The 19033-nt window shown below is 41.9% G+C and overlaps 1 protein-coding gene across 8 annotated transcripts; it reads right to left on the reverse strand.

Moving 5' to 3' along the window:
- Positions 1-490: 490 nt before the first annotated feature.
- sec24c (SEC24 homolog C, COPII coat complex component) lies at positions 491-18668 on the reverse strand. 8 transcript variants are annotated; one of them, XM_020712290.3, is made up of 25 exons: positions 18417-18573; positions 17019-17212; positions 16717-16797; positions 15201-15321; positions 12891-13057; positions 11589-12296; positions 11380-11510; positions 10726-10794; positions 9178-9286; positions 8637-8764; positions 8289-8427; positions 8086-8201; positions 6867-6991; positions 6513-6704; positions 6329-6422; positions 5927-6043; positions 5681-5851; positions 5472-5568; positions 5238-5383; positions 4744-4882; positions 4432-4550; positions 3532-3711; positions 2793-2978; positions 2516-2605; positions 491-1936 (listed from the first exon to the last, which is right to left on the reverse strand). In XM_020712290.3, exons 2-25 carry the CDS (start codon positions 17191-17193, stop codon positions 1796-1798), a joined length of 3741 nt encoding a protein of 1246 aa, XP_020567949.1. In that variant the 5' UTR covers positions 17194-17212; positions 18417-18573; the 3' UTR covers positions 491-1795. The 8 variants fall into 8 exon arrangements, with proteins under 8 accessions (XP_020567949.1, XP_020567950.1, XP_078794065.1 ...); XM_020712291.3 differs by having other exon boundaries at positions 18401-18552; XM_078937939.1 differs by lacking the exon at positions 10726-10794 and having other exon boundaries at positions 18401-18620.
- Between the last annotated feature and the right edge of the window lie 365 nt (positions 18669-19033).

A 19033-nucleotide genomic window follows, 5' to 3' on the forward strand; every position in this document is an offset into this window, starting at 1 on the left:
GGTCATCCGCTGATGATCTTTATTTTTGGACTTTTACACAATGTCTTAAAAAAGGGAACATGTCTATTAACTTTGGGAATTGTAAAAAAAAATGTTTTTCAAAAATATCAATGTAGAATTATTGACATTATATTAACATTTTATGAGGGTTTGTTTTAAACAGCTGCTAACAAATTATCAGTTTTTTTTTTCATAGCTGCTTATTTAGTTGAACTGACAAAAAGCGATGTTATTCAACAAAAGTAAATAATTTTAGTCCAAATTTTTTTAAAACATTTATCTGCTTTTCCCTTAAATTCTTTTTACGTCATGATTTCAAAGTGATGGCTAAATCCAGAAGTTCTACTGGAAAAACTTGTTTTTAAGAGAAACGCTGTTTTATCAGCAGGTTGCTCTCTGTATTAACCCCTAAAACTTCTCAGAGGTGGAAAAAATACAAATAAATGAACCTAAGCAGTGATATAACAAAGATGTAAACACAAATGTAAAGTTTCACTTTGAACAATCCTTTTATTAGCAGTCCCAAGAGGCAATGGGGGGAAAAAATTAAAGAGAAAAAAAATAAAATAAAGGAGAAATTAGGATTACAGTCCATACGGTGGGTCAAGCAGAATCAGTGAACACAAAAAAACGGAACAGAGGGCAGCGCACGCACACACACACACACACACGAACACAAAGTCAATAATTAAAAAAGGAACAGAATGTGATGAATGAAGACGGTTGAGTGTGCGTGTGCTGGCTGATCCCTCTGTTCCACGCCAGAAATTCACCAGGACCGACCACACATTCACACAGAAGTATGTATCAAAAGCCCGTCGTTCTCTAAATGCCACAATCTCATTTTTTCCATCGATTGTGACAGAAAACAGCCCAGGCTACTCAGGCGGGGTCTTTAAAAGGGTTATTTTCTATGAATTCTGTACAGATGACATATTTTATGTTCAAAGCATCAGTGTAGACAGCTCAAGCTGATTCACCTGCTTCATTCTGCGCTCTGATCTAACCTCACAGGAATGCAGTTTTCACGCCACACCGATATAAAGTCTGCACGACCACCACGATAGCTAATTCCAGAATGTGTTTATGGAGGCGTTTGCGTCGACCGAAGCCCTCACGCCCCAAAGAATTTCTTTTTTTTCTAATATTTCTCAGAGTATAGTCATTGGAATCCAGAGATCAGAGGCAGACAGCTGCACTGTAAGAAAAAGGGATTTGACGTCATTTCTTTTGTCAATATAAAGAAATGGTGGAATTCGAACTTCCGTTTGACCCCGAATGCAGAAGCTTCCTGAAGACATGATAGGATTTCAAAAAAAAAGAAGGGACGGGGGGCAGATCGTTTCAAAATCAAAACACATGAAGGATCACATGAATGATTGGAGCAGCGGTCGCTAAGGCCATGACTTTAGTGATTAAGAGACAAATCAATGATTAAAATCAACTTTATGGATTTCATTGGATTGGATTCATTCATATAAAACAAGTCCAGGATGTTTTATGCTCCCAAAAAGCCTTTCAGTGCTAGTCTTACATACAGTAGAAGTACAGTTAACACCAGCCACCTCCTTTACTCTTACCTCTGTTGTTTACATAAATGTATCTTTGTTTATTTACACGTTACCCTTCCTGGTCAGTTTCCCTCCCTCCCTCACACGCTCTATCAAACACAGTGTTATCTGCCAGACAGCAGGGAGGGCTTTTAGTTGATGCGGTTCTTTTACACGTTGAGGGGGGTCTTTGAGGGGGCGGGGCTTTGTCTGTGGTGGGGGAACCTTGGAGACGGTCTGTGGGCCTAGCTGAGAAGCTGGCGGATCTCCTTGTGCATGTGACACAGGAAGTCCACGTATGACGCTCCCCCGCTGGCGCTCTTGTCCTCCACTAGGAAGTGCTTGAACATCAGCTCGGCTCGGTCCTCCTGCTTCACTAGGATCAGCTGAGACGCAAAAGGAGGCGGGGTTACTGAGGAACAAACAGCTAGATCTTTTTGACATTTAAAGTAAAAGTTAAGGAGGACAGCAAAAAAAAACATGTTGGGATTCATTATTAAAGCCCAACTGAAATATAGTCTGCTTCTACTTTAAACTCCAATCCTCTTTTGATCTGTTTTAAAAGCATTAACAATAAAGATAATGATAGTAATAAAGAAATACTCAGAAATGCAACTTTTAGCTTCATTTTCTTTACATATGTCCTCCATCAGAAATGCGAACATGTTAAAAACACCAAAAAGACTATTTTTTGTCCAGCAGAATAGAATCTCTTCTAAAATATGCATTTTTGACTAAATCTCACACACATATCAGTATGTATGTTTTGTCCCCGTAGGACATGAAATATCTCTAAATATCATTTTTTAAAATCTGCTTGGAGGTGGGTTTTCTTTTTCTTTTTTTATCAAACACAAATGTGGAAAAAAAGGTTTAGATTTCAAATGTTTAAATGAATTTGTCTAAAAACAGCTGAACCCTTTGAAAACAATAAAAACAGGAGAAAAGAAAAAGTGACATCTTGCCTTCATGTATCGCGATCGCTGTGCTCTAAAGGAGTCGATGATCTCTCGGAGTCTCTGAGAGATCGGGTTCTCCAGAACCGGCAGACTCGTCTGAAACACAAAGCAACATTCAGACAAGAAGCTTTTGCCTAAAAACTAGAATAGTAAAAGTAATAAACTAATAACCCCACAAATACTTTGTGTTTATGTGAAGTTTCTAATTTATACATCAAAAACAGCTAATTGGCTGAAAAATTTAGAAGAAGTCTGGTCCAGGTGCATGTCCATCAACCCTCACCATGCTGGAGTCGATCTGACCAAAGCTCGGCGTGCCGAAGATGTTGAGGAGCAGCTCCTGCTGGACGCTGGCCCCCACCCACAGGAAGAGGTGGAGCCCCGTCTCCAGGAGGTAGACTCCGCCTTTGGACAGCCTCTCCTCCGAGTCCCTCACTGCCACGGGTAACGCCCCACTTTCCAACTTCACCTGCGGGTTCAACAGAAATTCTCCCTTCAGAAAAAGATCTCAACCTGAAGCAACAAGCTTTACATGGAAAAAAAAAAAGAATTATTGACAATAACCTTTTTTTTTTTTTTTTTTTTTTACAATTACTACCATTAGTTTAGAAAACATTCCAAACACTGAGCGTGCGAGTAAAAGGAAGGAAGATTTTAAGCCGCTGGTCTCATGGAGTCCGTTTCAGACCCTTGATGGACGCCTGCGTAAGTCCTGCAGATGTGATCCTGCTCAGCCGGTCACATAAGGACACAGACTTCTGTGTCCACACTGATTGGGAGGAAAACACAGCGGGGTCGGTCTGTTTAAGGCGCCCAACTCCTGCCGTTGTGCGCTCAGTTCAAAGCTAAATGTTTGGATGGGGCGCTATTGTTCTGATCTCTAAAAGAGTGTTGTTGTTGAGCCGACCATGGCCTCCGGAAAAGTATTCAAATCCACCTCATGGATAGAAATAGCTCAGAGGTGGAGTCAATTTACATTTGATGTCAAAGTTCTTAGAACAGATCTGTGTCTGTGCTCTAACCAGCGGCAGCAGTCGGGGGTAGAAGAAGACGTGCGTCTCTGCGACGTCCATGCAGCTGATGAGCTGCCTGAGGTAAGCCCTGTCGTCCAATGAGACGTCAGCTCCCGGCAGCAGAACGTCGCTCTTCAGAACGCAGTTCAGGTAAACAGGAAGTAGCTTCATGCACTCAGGAAGAATCAGCTGAAAAGAAAAACACACATCCACCACATCAAGAGTTAGTCAAATGTCCAAATGTGCCAGTAGAGACGAGGATTTTTGTTCTAGTTTGAGTCAATTTTAACTCAACGATTTTAGCAACTATTTTTGCAATTCTTATTCGAATTGATGCGACACAAATTTGAAAGAAAAAAAACAGAACTTAATTCTAAAAATCTGAAACTATAACATTTTTAAGCTTTTCAAAGAAACAGAAGTCCTTAACAAAAAAAAAAAAGGATTTTTTTCAGCCAGAAAAGTTAAGATAAACAACTTAAACCCCAAAATCTGATTTTAAATTACAAAAGCTGCAAAGCTTAATGGAAGATATGACTTGCACTGAATGATGGGAAACAGTTCATCCTATAAAAAGATAAAAAGTTGGAAAAAAACCAAACTAATACCGTACTTTTGAATCTTGACTGTAAAAGTGACCAAAAAAAGCCACAAAAGTGAAACTTTGCTAAAGAAATCCAGTTGAATGTAATAACCTGCATAAAATGTTTCAGAATTGATTATTGATAAAAGGTGCTATACTGATTTCCTTATTCTAAATCTTTCACAAGTGAAACAGCAAATAAAAAAAACAAAACTTGAACTTAAAAAATAAAATAAAAAACTCCACAGAAGTGACCAAACCAAAAAGACGAGTCGGAATCTCCTAACAGGAGAGGAGGACTAGCATGGACTTTGTTCCTGAAGTACCTGTCCCGCAGATGAAGGACTAGCGCAGTTCTTTCTATAACAGGCCAGAATCTGAGCGCACTGGTTGACCAGAGTGTCCCTCACTGCCTTCGTGGGGTTATTCAAGACGCCTCGGAAAGCTGCAAAAACAGCAAAACACACGTGTGTTAGCAGGAAGATACAAACACTTAACATGAAACAGGCAGGTCCTATTTTAATAGATACCCTGCAATAATTCCTGCTGACACATTAAAATGTACATCCCCTTGTTTTTATTGTTCAACTGCCATTAAAAGAAACAAACTCAAATGTACCCATTATTGGTGAACCAACCGTATTTAGAGAGGAAGTTGATGATGGTGTCCGTCTCACAGTTGCGATACAGGTCAGCCAGCTGGGAGCAGCAGTTGACCGCCATGTTGTGGATGCGCAGACGCCTCTGACCGCTGCAGCTGGTGTAGAGCACAGCACACTGCCGGAAAGCAAATGCTTGTGAAATCAGAGGTTCTCAGCTTTCCAGCTTGTTCCTGCTGCTGGAGCGGAGCAGGGAGCTTGTGGCCCGCCCGGCGTCTTTTCTCCGTCACATATACAATCTTTTCCAAATAGCATTTTTTCGTCTCCTCCAAATTCACATTGAGCTGGATAAAGAAATACTCAGAAGTGTGATTTTGAGCTTAATTTAAAAAAAAAGAAAGTCCTCCATCATCAGAGAAATGGAAGGAACACGTTAGAAACACACATTGTTATCGGAGTGGATCTTTATGACAGAAAGTCTGTTGAAATCCATGAAAGACGTGAGTTCATGATTGCTGTGCGGTGCTACACACCTGCATGAGGGCCCCCGTCTCCTCGCTGAGTTTGTCGTCATGTTTGAACTCAACAGTGATGGCCTTGTCACAATCCAGGCCTGCCAGCTCCACGTCTGTGGTGTTATTCATGAAAAAGGAGCCGAAGAAGTCGGTTGCTCGGATTCCTGAAGAACAAAAGACGAGATTTTCAGAAATTCCACATGAAAAAGCCTTTATTCCCCACGAAGAATCCCAAAGGGGCTGGAGATTCACCTGTACTGGTTCGCACCCTCATAACGGCGTCAAAGCCGACCGGTTTTTGAACGTCTCGTCTAAGGTCGTTCAGGAATCGCTCCTGATCGGACTCAGCCTGGAAAGAAGAAAAAACATCTGCATTACGGAGAATTTTCCGTTCTTTTCTACAGATTTAAAAGATTTTTTCGCTCAACCAAGTAAGTAGCTGTTTTAATAAATGTGCTCACCTGGAAATAGGTGTATTTGTAGATTGAACCCCCTGTGGATACGGGGACCACCCCTAACGTTGCAACATCCACATACTGATTTGGGAAAAGGAAAAGATCCACACAACAACCCTGAGTAACGCACTCTTTAGCCAGGTTGTTGTAGAACCCCGCCTGCGGCTGGAAAAGCGACTGCAGGAGACAGGAAGGGGGGGGCGGTGAGTGAGGAGGGCGTGAGCTGAAAGGAAATGATTTGGTGTCGCTTACCTTTTCCTTGTCTGTGCCGATCAACTTCTTATCTTCTCTGTTTTTGAGTTTTCCTGGAGCTTCGGCGATGGGCAGAGAAGTGTGAAACACAAACAGCTTCCCTGCACAGTCGGCAGCCTGAAGGCGTGACACAAAACGCCATCAGAATCTCATGGATGTGTATTTTGATGCTATGGGCCGTTCCCAAATATTTTCTTACAGCTAGAAGTTACTGATTGCATTTTTTTTAGAGATTTATTGTAAAAAAACCTTTAGAAAAAAGAAAACTGACATTCAAACTTTATTTCCAGCAATAAATAAAGCTAAAGTGGAGCTTTAGTGTAGCAGAAGTCTTCTTTCTGATTCACTGAATCTGATTTCTGCAACTACAGATGATAGGGAATCAGAACAACATCCGTGTACCTTGAGTGCCTCCAGGCCTGCCTGGATGACGGGTCCAAAGACCGTTTCCGTCTCCCTGGTGTCAGCAAACATCTCTGGGATCTGGTCCAGCAAACTGAAAAAACAGCAGCAGCGCGGCATAAAAATCAAGCCATCTGCTGCTCACGGAGAGCGCGTGTGCATCCATCAGGGAAGGCCTGCACACCTCTCGATAACTTGTCGGCTCTCGTTCACATTGACCAGGAAGCCATCCAGCAGGGGCACAAACATGTCCGACACGTCAGACACCACCAGCATCTGGGGCTGGGCCAGACTGGACTTTACGTTGTAGAAGTGCAGGACTTTGTTGTAGGTGACAAACCCCACTCGGATCACAGAGTCCATTTCCGGGTTTTCCCTGGCCGATGAAAAGGTTTAAAAAAATGTCAGGATGGTTAAAAAACACATGAGCAGTTGGGCAGGTGATCATTAATTGACCTGTTTAGCAATTATTTTCCTTTTTTTAACTTTGAAACCTGCTCTCATCTTTAATTTTGTTTGTCCCTTCATAAGTGAGTACCTGGGCAGATGATCCAACAGACTCTTGAGTTCCTGGCAGATGATGCTGACTAGGCCGCTCTTCACAGCATTGTAGGACACATCAATGAGAAAGATGTAGGCTGGAGGCTGAGGAATCTTGTTGTTCTGTTACAGACAGGAACACTTGAGTTAAGAGTAAAACAGATTGTAGGATTGTTTCCTGTTCATAGATGATTTTGTTAAGGAACTTTATTTCTTCACTCAAGGCTGTCGTGTGATTTATTTCATCCATAGCAGAGATGATCAAACACGCGTGTCCTTAAGGCAACTGCAGACACAGTCAGTAAAATGAGATAAACACAACTGTAACGTCCTGTTTACTTGTAACGCTGCAACCACACTGAACATGAAGTATGCGCTAAAAATGCATCTGCCGTCTCCCTCTTGATGTCAAACTCGCTGCTCAACGCTCGTCCAAAAATGTGTTCATGAACCTGATCCTTCAGACGCGTGTGGGAGGAGCCACGATTAAAGGTTTTCAGCCTGATTGCTACATGAGAGCACGGGAGACGTGGATGATGGTTAATTTATTCTGGAGGGCTCTGCAAAGGCGTTGGTAAACACGTCTCCATGTCTGAGTTCAGGAGATCATTCAGAGACTCGTCCAGTACGGCGAGGTTACCCATCTGCTGCAGGAGCTGCATCTGAATGACGGACGCTTTGAGCAGACGTACGGCCCAGTTTGAAGAAGCGCTGTCCCAGAATAGTCCAATAGTCCAGTTTATTGTTGTCTCGATGCAAATAAAAAAAATATCATAAAGTTCAGGAACGATCAGATTCTCCTCCATGTTGGTTTTGGACTCCAGCCGCTAATCACATGATCAGAGCAGAGCTCCTGATTGGTTAACGCGACGCATCTTCTTGTGCAGACATTTTAACTCTGGATGGGCTTTGACACACAAAACACGCTGCTTGGAACTGGACGCGCAAATTCAAAGACAGATAGGTGTCAAAGAGTTGATTCAGAAAATAAAAAAAACCCTGGGCTTTGTGGAGGTACCATTTGCATTTTTACTTTATTTTCTTAAAACTAATTCAGGCTGGTACAAACTAATAAGACATCTTTAAACACTAAGAAACAAATGACCTGTGGTTCCTTCACCTGCGATATGAACACAGAACCGGATCTATGCAGTGCAATTTGTTTTCCAATGAACCGTTTCTGCAGGTCCAGAGAGGACCCGGATCACAGGTCTTACCTTACAATAGTCGACGGTGGCCAGGAACTCGTAACTGCCCAGTGACAGCTCTGGCCGGTCGTAGCAGTCCACGCGCCTCCCGGTGTGGTCCAGATGCTGGAAGTAATGTGGTGGCACTTCAAGAGACAAAGCACAGAACAAGCCGGTTAAAAAAAAATGTCCCAGCTCAGACTTTTGGGGATGTCACGTGGACACGGACTGACCCTCTGTGACGCAGCTGCAGAAGCTGCACTGGAAGCGGCGACCTCCCTCAATGAACTGCATATATGGACACATGTAGGCCTTGCATCGGTTGCAGCGGATTGGACCTCCCTCGCCGTGATCCACCAAGTATGGAGGGGTCTGGAGAGGAATTCAGTGAATGTAGAAGAAAAAAAACTATCAGAACATTTAACTGGCAAGTGTGATTCATTCCTGAAGAACAAGCGGTGACAATCCATAAAAGACTTCATTCGCCGCACCCAGACTTAAACTTTCCTCTGTTTGAAAAAGGGATGCAACAAAAAGTCCAGCTCCAGCTCAGAAAATTAAGAGAAGGGGAAAGCACCGACCTCATCAGGCGGCAGGATGGCGAGGGGCTTGATGACGGCAGCCAGCGGCACCTGGGACTGCTTTGCCATGTCGGCGGTACACGGCATGTTGTAAGCCGTGCAGCGAACAAACCTCGGGCTGGCGTTCCCTACAAACCAGCAGGTCATCCATGAGTGTTTCTTTCACAGCCACACCAGGTAAAAACAAATAAATAACGTTTTTTCTGATCAGTTAGTTCCCATGTTTATCGCAGGAATCACCTTCTAAAAATAACCTGTTAGGTGAAATCAGCAAAGTAGACATCCTTATTTTTACAATATTTATAGATGTTTTAAAACTCTTACACAGTTTACAGACTTTTCAACTTTTAATTTCATTCTAAAGGATTATATTTAAATTGATTTAGATGATAATGTAGCATCATTACTCATTAAATTCTTTAAACATCCTACCTGTGGCTATAATGAGTCCTTTTAGAAACCCTCAGATAGAGGTTGGGCTTAGAGGTAAACAGGGATTCAAACCCTGACTGGATGAACGAGCAAGAAAAGTGGAACAAACCTTGATCTTTGACCTGAAAGTTGGTGGTGACAAGAGGCGGAGCCTGACCCCTGACCCCTGTTGTGAACGGCTCGGTGGTCTTGGCCTTGTCGTCCTCTATTACCTGGATCTAGATAAACGAGAAGCAACACGAGAGTTCAACCTGGAGTGAAGGTCCAGAGGTACAGACACACTGTCCCAGCCCAGATCTCATCCCGCCTAAAAGAGGAACATGAAACAGCCATGCAGGAGGAGAGTCCGCATGCAGATTAGTAACATCTTCAACAGAAACAATGATTTCTCATTGGGAAGAGCCAGGGTGAAGGGTCATGCTCACACTGTCGACAAAGTCACAAAACCAAATCCTTTGAACAGAACAGGGTTGTAAAGATGAGCCTTCAATACAAGGATCTGTGAGCAGGTTAAATGCTGCAAGCTGGCATGCAGGGTTCAGAACAGGAGGATCAATCCATGTTTTAGGTCAAGGAGGCAAAACAAGGAGCTGCATCTCCCCAATAAACACACAAGCTGTAGTAAGAAATGCGCACTATTTTTAACCATCTAATTCAATCTGTCAATGTCAGCTCTAAGACAAAAAGACGAAACAAAACAGTATGACGTTTGGGAAAATACTTTCTAAGAGGGAAAACTAGTTTGACAGCCCATCAGGAATGACTTTTTCAGAATTTCAGAATTAAACTGAAATGTTGAAATCCCAACCATCTAGAACAAACTTCCAATCCACTAGAGCATTGGAAAAATCTGCATCAAGGCGGATCCAAGGACAGCTTTAGATCCAGCATATCGAGCTAAAGAGACTCCCCACATCCTGATGGACTCATTAACATCTACAGCAGACACACAAGATTCTATTCCTGTATTTAGGAGGACGCTTCAGGACATCCGGATGTTCTTCATCTACATCCAGCCTGGCGAGCTTTAGCAGCGAACAAGGATCTGGCCAAAACGTGGCCATTATAGCTGCGTTATGAGCAGTGCTTTGCTGTTCAGGAAAGGCAGGTTAGCTTGATTTCTAGCTTGCAACACCTCTGCACGGCCCTGTAGAGCGATGCAGAGCAGGAAACTCCTCGATCACTCCTTGCAGCGTGTGAACAAACACAGCAACTCTTTACTGCCTGATCTGTCAGCTGTTCTAAGCCGCTATGTAAAATAGATAGTGCAGCAGCTACACCTGCCGGCAACTCCAAGACACAAACCTTAACCTCCAACTCTGCCTCAGTCAAAAGAAGGCCCACCTTGAACAGCTTTGTACTGTTAAACTGTAGATCAATGTATTTATTGGTCATATTAACACTGTCACAATGTTACTTTGTCTTCAAATTAACCCAAACAAACTTCCATACAACAGAAAAGTCCTCTGAATTGGAAAACGTTGAGTCTGAAACTGTTTAGACACACATCTCAGGTTTAGTGCTGGTGGTCCATTTTACCAAATTTATCGGGGGGTACGGGGGGGAGCAGAAAAGCACGGAGGGGGGAGGGGGTGTAGTGCAACCAGGCAGAAGTGACAGGATGAAGAGAACGAAGACAAGCACACAGGAAACTTACTGGGCTGGGGATAGCATCTGGGTCTATTCTATGTCTTGATTTCTGCACAGGCGGCATGTCAGATGCTTGCTTTATATTCAAATGTTTGTCCAGCAAATTTGTGTGAACAGGACAAAATAAATAAATACAAAGATTACAAAAAAAAGGTACGAGAGAAGAAAGGCCACAGCAAGACTGCTCAGAATCTCACAAACAGGTCAGTGCTGGTTATAGATTAGAGCTTCAGCAGTTTGAGTGTAAGTAGATTTAAATTAGATTTAAATTTAGCAGCAAAGCAGATTCAGTCCATGGTGGTATTTCAAGCTGAGCACAAAAAAAAAACAACATTTTGATGTTGTCCTAACTTTTCAAAAGTACATTATATTCCAAGAAAATCTGGCTCAAAACTAAGATGATTATGTATTTGATAAAATCGATATAAAAATCACAAATCCTATGACAGCTAGATGTTTATTTTGAAAGGAAAAACTGATAGTATTTAAATTAGGAATCTTTATTCTGAAGTTGTCACCAGTCATTAAAATATTGTCACACCTTTGCTCAACTGCTTAAGGATTCAGTTTAATTTATGGAGCTTAGAAAAACAGTGAAGTGGTGCACGGGTCAGAACCAGAACATTGGTGGGAGAACAGTACATGCACTAAGGTGGCTTACTGGACTTGGAATGGCGTCTGGGTCGAGTCTTTTCTGGGCCTGTGGAGTTGGAGCTGGAGCTCCGTAGTTGGGTTGTCCTTGATAAGGACCTCCATAACCAGGCTGAGGGCTTCTTGGCTGCCCAAACGCACCTGAGGAGGGCACCACAACTGATGAGTCATGCTGAGGAATCCTTTCTCACTGATATCTCTTTCTAATCATCTTCTCACCATTATGCTGCGGAGGGTAACCAGTCTGCATCCCTTGCTGAAGAGGAGGCTGCTGAAGAGGCCCTGTAGGGCTTGGCGGGCCCTGGGGTCCTGGAGGCTGATGGTTACTCTGACCAATGGATGTGGGGGGCATTTGGGCTTGGGGAGGTGGGGGGCCTGGGTGGTAGGTGGGTGGCTGAGATTGAGGAGGCTGCTGTGGTGGCGGCATAGAGCTAGGGTACTGCCCAGAGGAAACTGAGGAGGGAGGAGGAAAGGAACCTGGTTGTGATGAAGGTGGGGGCGCTTGAGGTGGGAAGGATCCCTGGGCGGGTGGGGGTGGCCCAGTGGTGAAAGCAGGGGGCTGACCACCAGGTGCTGAGGAGAAAGGGGGCTGATGTGGAAGGAAGGGCGGCTGTGTCTGGGTCACTGGGGTAGAAGCAGGTTGAGTGGGTGGAGGGGCCGGACCAGCGTAGGAGGTGGAGGAGGGAGGAAAAGTATGCTGAGGTTGACCTGGAGAGACGAACCGTTGCTGAGAGGTGGGGGGGAGAGAACTGATTGGCTGTTGAGAAGGAGGCGCAGAGCTTGGATAATATTGCTGAGAACCTGCAGGAGCACTAGAAGGTGGCAGCTGGGACGGAGCAGAGGATGCAGGGGGGTGGGACTGGGAATAAGAGGGCTGCGGTGGAGCGCTATAATGACTGGTTGGAGGCTGGGAGCTGGGGGGCGGAGCTGTAAAGAGAATACAGTGTTATGGTGTAACAGGACCTCTACTGTCAAAGAGATGCTGTTAATGTCTAAAGCTACGTTCCCACCATTCAGAAACACTGGACAAGCAGGGAGGCTTCTATGTTTTGCTACAGTTTACTGGCTCATGCCCACCACATATAGTTGGAAATAGCGGGTCAAATCTCACGACACTTGCTTCAGGACTTTTCTTTCACAGCTTTATTCCGATAATTGAAAGACTTGGTGTCATAGAATTCTGGCCGAGCACAAAGCGCACGCATTTATTTCTCCTCCAAAATCAATTTTCAAACGGTTGGCAATTCCATCTATAAAAACAGACACCATCCATGCATCACTACCAAATCTGAGTTCCTGATTGGTCGAAGTTCGACCTGGTTTGACTTTCGACGCGCGTTCAACGGCCGATCATTTTGTAAGAAGAGCCCAAAAACTGTATTAAAAAAGTGTGCAGCTTTGCGTGAACGCAAAAGTTTTGAACTTGAACACTCGTTGCAGAGGACGGCGTGAATGTAGCGTGTTGCATTCTGAGTCAACATCAGAACACGTGAAACCCTTAGAGCACTAATCCATGCTTACCATATCCCGGCCCTGCGGGTGTCGGTGGCCCAGACGAAATGTGCATCCCAGTCATTTGGTTGGTGACCTGATGCATTGTGGGAGGCGGGCCATAGTGTTGTGGGAAAGAGGGCTGCTGTGCAGACATGTTCACACCTCCCGGGTTGTACTGCAGAGACGCAGGAGGCCTGCAAACACACAAAACACCGACAACTATTGACTTGAACCAAGTGAACAAAACAATGAAGCTCAGAGAATAGAGTCTTTCTGCAGCTATCGCACTACACTTCAAATGACAGCGTCTCAGTGTACGAATCTGCCCTGTTAATCATTTTGAAACCACAACAAACACACATACAGTTTTTAAATCTTCTTGATGAAATCAGAGGTCAACAGTTTAGTTCTCCATTAACCCTTGTGCTATCTTAGATGACCCCACCCTTACATTGACGTGTTCTCCCTACCATGACAAAGGTGGAAAGATTTCATGTAATCCATGGACACCAGTGAAGATCACAAATCATTGAAGAAAAAAGGTTTAGCGCACTGTCTAGTGGGTCTAGATCAGTGTTTTTCAACCAGTGTGCCGCGGCACACTAGTGTGCCGTGGGAGATGGTCAAGTGTGCCGTGGAAAATCGCCCTCATTAACTGATCTAAAAACATTAACCATCTCCAGTAAATCAGCTCTTTGTTCATCCAAACAGGTCCTGATAAAACACTGAGTAGTTAGGAATATGAAAGATCATAAAATACTTTTTTCTTTGTGTTTAATTGATTCTATTAAAGACATTTTGATAAGAATGACGGCACCGCGATTTACCTGCAGCTATAACTGTTTTATGAAAAGTCCCGCAGCTTTTACCGTCTCCACGACTCCACCAATCATTCTTGAAGGCTTAATCACATGTCATCAGTCTGACCAATCAGAAGTGTTTAAAGTCTAAACTTCCTTGTTCCAATTTAGCTCATAACTCACTCATTTCCAACAAAAACACCAGCTAAAGCTCGTCTTTAGCGGTGGAGCTTTCCACAGAATCCAGTATCAGACCGTGGAACAAGTGAACAAAACCATGAAGCTCAGAGACGCAAGTCTTTCTGCCGTTTTCTCGCAGTATTCACACTACATCTCCCATGATGCATTGGCTTAAAGGGACAGCGCCTCAGCGTACAATGAGTCGTCCTTGTTACACGGATTGAAACCACAACGAACATACAGTTTGTATGTAACTTAACTTTTATTACATCTTTTAGCTCAAAAAAGGTTGAAAAACACTGGTCTAGATGACCCAACTCACAATGTTAAAGTGCCTAGGATAGCACAAGGGTTTGTGTTTATTAACAGCCAAACATCCCAGAGTTTGGTCCAAGTCATCTTTCTAACTGAAACACTTTCCTAATATTCTCTGGATTATTTTATATGTTAAACTTAAGAAGAAGTAATAACATTTAAGAAACAGGATTAAAGTGAAGTGGCCAACGGACACAATTAAACTAAATTCAAACAATTTAATCATCTAAAACATTTTTGTTAAATTTTTCAAAGACTTCATCTTTGATTAAGATGCAAGAAAAACTGATAAAACTTCAACATGTTCACTTTTTGTGTAGCTACAGAAAACATAAATTTAATGTTAATCTTTTTATCAAACATATCATATAATTGTTCAAAAATTACAGTTGCCTTTGAGCTAACATTGAAATAAATATAACCAAAATAAATCACTATTTAGAAAGAATTTATTTGTTGTTGTTTTTTTGAGGTTACATAAAATTGCATGTTAATAAACTGGAGGGGAAAACAACTACCGGTACCAGGGTAAAATGTCAAATAATTTAGTTGAAAATTAGTATGGAAAACTAACTTAACTTTTATTACATCTTTTAGAAAAAACAGCTTCAACTTCCAGCTTTTTCTGCCACAATTGTCACAAAAATGCATGTGAGACTGTGGAGGGACTGTCCATCAATACAGACTATGAGTTTCTCCTTTTTTCAATTTTTGGATGCTGGTGTGCCGTGGGATTTTTGTCAAGGATCAAGGTTGAAAAACACTGCATTAGATGATGAATTTATTTTATTCATTTTCTTTCATGTTGAAGAATTAAAATAAAATTCCACATTTTAACATTTCAATTTAAACAGTTTGCAGAACTCTTTCTTTTAGGTGGTTTTAAGCAGAACCAAATGAAACTTTCTGCTTTTACAGTTTAAAAATCCAGTGTTTATCCGTTCTGAAGCTGAATCTGTCAAATTTAAATAAGCCCAGAGTACAGATGTTTAAGAACACAAAAACGTATTAAATAAAAAATACATATTCAATGTTTATTTACCTGGGCGGTGCTTGTGTCGCGGGTGGGGGTCCGTTTTGCATGTCACCTGAACTGTGCTGATTATACTGTGAAGCCGCTTGGACAGGAGTGGGTCCAGAGGTGGGGGGCCCTCTTGCAGGACCTTAGGGAGAAAAATCACAAGCATTTAAGAAAAGAGGAAAATAAATCATATTGAAAGTAAACAATAGAAAGCAAATGTGCCAAACATGTTTGATCTGATTTAAACTACTGCTGGGTACATTCGTTTTTTTGTTGTTTTTTTATTTTGTCCGACAGTTTTCTTCTCAGAGCAAAGACAAATCTGAAATTGAGAAAAGTTTGTTTCAATCTATTTATGGCAATTAGATGCATGACACAAATATTTACATCTAAGCTAATCAAAAGACAATCAGTCCAATCCAAAACAGTGATGTCAAGATATAGTCAACAACAAAAAAGCATTAAAAAAACAGCTTCTTTACCATTAACAAACAAGTTAACAACTATTTGGAGGGCACGATGATCTGGTAGGACATTGAATAGTTTGAGGTCAACTCAGCACAGATCAATGCAGCCGTTCCATTATCCAATTTAACAGTATAGAAAAAAAACTAAAGATTTTCAAATAAGCTACATGTTTCATTACTTCATTCAAGGTGAAATGCTAACAAAAAAGCATCCCATCATTGGGGTCTTGGACAAAAAACCTTGACAAATTTCTCATTTGTATTTAATAGTGGTAGAATGCACTAAACGGACCTGCTGTTGCCATCCAGACATTTTAGCACATGTCCTCTCTCAGAAATCCTGTCACTTTAGGACCTTTCATACTTAATCACTTGTTATTGTTCGACTTTCATCCCTCTTCTCTTAAAACTTCAGAAAGCTCCACATTAATACGCCACAAATCGCAAGGCAGTGTTCTTTAAAAATATAATGTGATCTGATAGCCATCTTATTTCTGACACATTTATGACTGAAAATGTGTGAAATGGGCGGCACCCAAACGGAGCGAAAGCCTGTGCCTAAGAGTGGTTTTACTTCCAAGTGGGAAAAGAACTCAGGAAAAGAACTAATATTAATAAAAAATGTGTTCTTTTGTGTGCCAAAGGTAATATATTATCATATACATGGATAATGTTTACTATAAAAAGGCTTAAGAATAGCATAATATAGGCCCTCCAAATAAGGAATAAATAAGAAAAAGTTTATCCAAGAGAGGGGGGGGGATTACACACAAATAAAATACCTCTTTTGATAGAAGATATTTGCAAAACTGAAAAACCACAATCCACGCAAAAATGTAGAATGCTGATATATCCAATCAGAACTGAACAATTTTGTTGAATTGAAGGGATTCTTAAAACTGTAATAATAATCCAAATAGCTGTTGCACATAGCTTCCATGTTTTTGAAGAAATTAGACTGGAAAGTGGGGGGGGGGGGGGGGGGAATACATGACTGTGGATACGAGAAATCTGTGATTGCAGGAAACATGTGGAAAGGATCTACAAAACAGCCAGATGAGGCAGTTTACCTAAATCAAGAGGAGAAGAGGGATCAGAGATTGGGTTTGCTGCCATAGCCTTAGAGGGAAAGCTTGTGAAAGAAGAGTAACCTGAAATACAAGAAAAGGGTAAGAGCAAATACAAAAATGAGGAGTCAGATGGAAAAGGAAAAAAATGAAAGAAGGGCTGATTAGATTAGCATGCGCAGGCTCCGATTGTTTCTCACACATGTGCACGATGAATAATGGTTAAAAAAAAATGTTTGTTAATTTGATGAAGGGTTATAAATGCCTTTATTTTATTCTAACAGAAATTGGAGATTGTTGCTAACCTTGCGGGGGAATCCCAGGATGATAGGCTGAAGCAGGGCCGTTGTGGGGTGTGTAAGGGGCAGGGTACCCGCTATCCAGTGGAGCGTAGGTAGGTTGACCGTAGCCAGGCTGCCCGTAACTGGGCTGGGGCTGGCCGTACGGAGGGGCCATTGGAGTGTGCTGGTTTACATTCATCCTCAGTTCATCCCTCTTCCTGAATTGACATGGGACAAAAGAGCAAATACTTTCTAAACAAGTACACTCAAACCATTCAAATAGTTAAAAACTAAACTTATTGAGAATTTTTTTTAAAGGGGAAGAATGAGCCAAAATGCAAAATTTTGTTTATGCCATAAACTTTAAATGACAAATCCGAAAGTTGCACAACATGACTGAAGGGTCACAAGTCAGTTTAATGCAACCGAGTTTCTAGAAAAAACAACACTATGACTCTAAATTTTCATAAGAATTTTGGGTTTACTAACAAGAAATTCTGGTTTTCAAATTAAAAAAACCCAAGACCCAAGCACAAAAAAAAATAAAAGAAATAAGCATAGTGGAACTTATTTGTAGAGTTTATTCAAGTCTGCCAAAGGACAGTGTTTACACAGCTTAATGGAGATACACTTATTTATGACAACTTTTATCCAGCTGTTTATCTGTTAAAACCAAGGATTACTGGTGAACTACTAGAAAGGTCTTTATGTTTACTATCTGAAGTTAGTCGATACCCATCTTTCCGTGTAGACCCAATTAACAAACCCAGACTATGAGGGACCTTTGAATAATTCAGCAGTGTGTGCTACAATAAGAAATACAATCACTAGACCTTTAACTATACAGCTAGGCCTCCTAGACTCTGCCATGATCTCTGTTGCACACCTAGGAAGTGTGTTACGGTGACCAAAAACATAAATAAAGCCACATTTATGACAACGTTTGCATTGGGAGAATCCAAACTATAAAAGAAAAGAAAAAAGAAAATTCCATCTGCTCAAGCAAACCCGAGGAGAAAGTATTGCCGGATAGCAAGCTAACATTAGCAACATAAAGTGACACTAACAGCTAAAACGGGGGGACTTTAACCATGCTACTAGTATAAACCACTAATATTTAATAAACAGGCATAAATACTAGTTATATTGATCGAAGTCTTCATGAGTGACAGCTAACTAGCAAGCTAACGCCAGAACCCGGTTTAACCATGACAGCAGTGGAGTTGAAATCAGCTGGGAGCAACTTGAGTTAGCTGCTGTTAGTGTTAGCCAGCTAGGCTAATAACCTCCTTTCTCTTCATGGGGCAGTTAGCTGCGCCTTTAGCATGAATAGCATTAGCAGACGAGATGAAATCAAAGATCACCACTGACTGAGCAAAGGAACTCTGTGACACACGCAAACTCACCCGGTACGAAACTTACTTCCAAAAAGCTGTAAACAGTAAGGCTATCGTTTGACGGTGGCAAACTGTGAAACCTAACTAAGAAGCCGATGCCGTCCCGGGGTGTTGCTCACTAATCCCTTCTCGTTGGCAGAAACGGACATTCGCCGGAACTGCCGCAGCGCTGTGCCACGTCCACATCCGGGAACTGAGCAGCGACTTCCTGTTAGCTTCCTGGTGCTGCGTTTTTTTTTTTTTTGTGTGTGTTTTTTTTTGGAGCTGCGTCTGCAACAAATGCGGTATCACATCATGTAAACTTTATATACCTAAAGTAAAATCAAATTACTTCAACCTGAAATGTTTGTTTACTGGCCATTTTTTTAACCCACAGACAGAGAAACACCCAGCGCTGCCATCAACCATAAAAATAATTTATTAGAAAGTGTAACAAAACAAATCAACATAATCATAGACCGTTAGGTTCAACTCACTCTATGGCTTTAATACTCACTCCAATGAAAATGGTGTGTTTTTTAACATGATCGTGTGGCATTTTTCTGACAACGGAGAACAGATATACATGAAATGAATCTTTAAATTGTGCATCTGAATATTTCTTTCTTCAAATCGTGAATTGGGAGCAGATGAAAAAAGGCT

This window comes from Oryzias latipes, chromosome 19 (genome assembly GCF_053564925.1).
Source record: "Oryzias latipes strain Hd-rR chromosome 19, Olatipes_Hd-rR_3.1".
Taxonomy (NCBI): domain Eukaryota; kingdom Metazoa; phylum Chordata; class Actinopteri; order Beloniformes; family Adrianichthyidae; genus Oryzias; species Oryzias latipes.

What these genes read in the sequence shown, in the direction of transcription:
- sec24c (XM_020712290.3), bottom strand. Translation starts at nt 17,193, where the DNA reads ATGAATGTAAACCAGCACACTCCAATGGCCCCTCCGTACGGCCAGCCC. An exon ending in CAGATGCTATCCCCAGCCCA is followed by an intron (nt 9,287 to 10,725) that starts GTAAGTTTCCTG and finishes TCGTTTATCTAG; the next exon opens with ATCCAGGTAATAGAGGACGA. An exon ending in CTGTTGGATCATCTGCCCAG is followed by an intron (nt 6,705 to 6,866) that starts GTACTCACTTAT and finishes TTCATCGGCCAG; the next exon opens with GGAAAACCCGGAAATGGACT.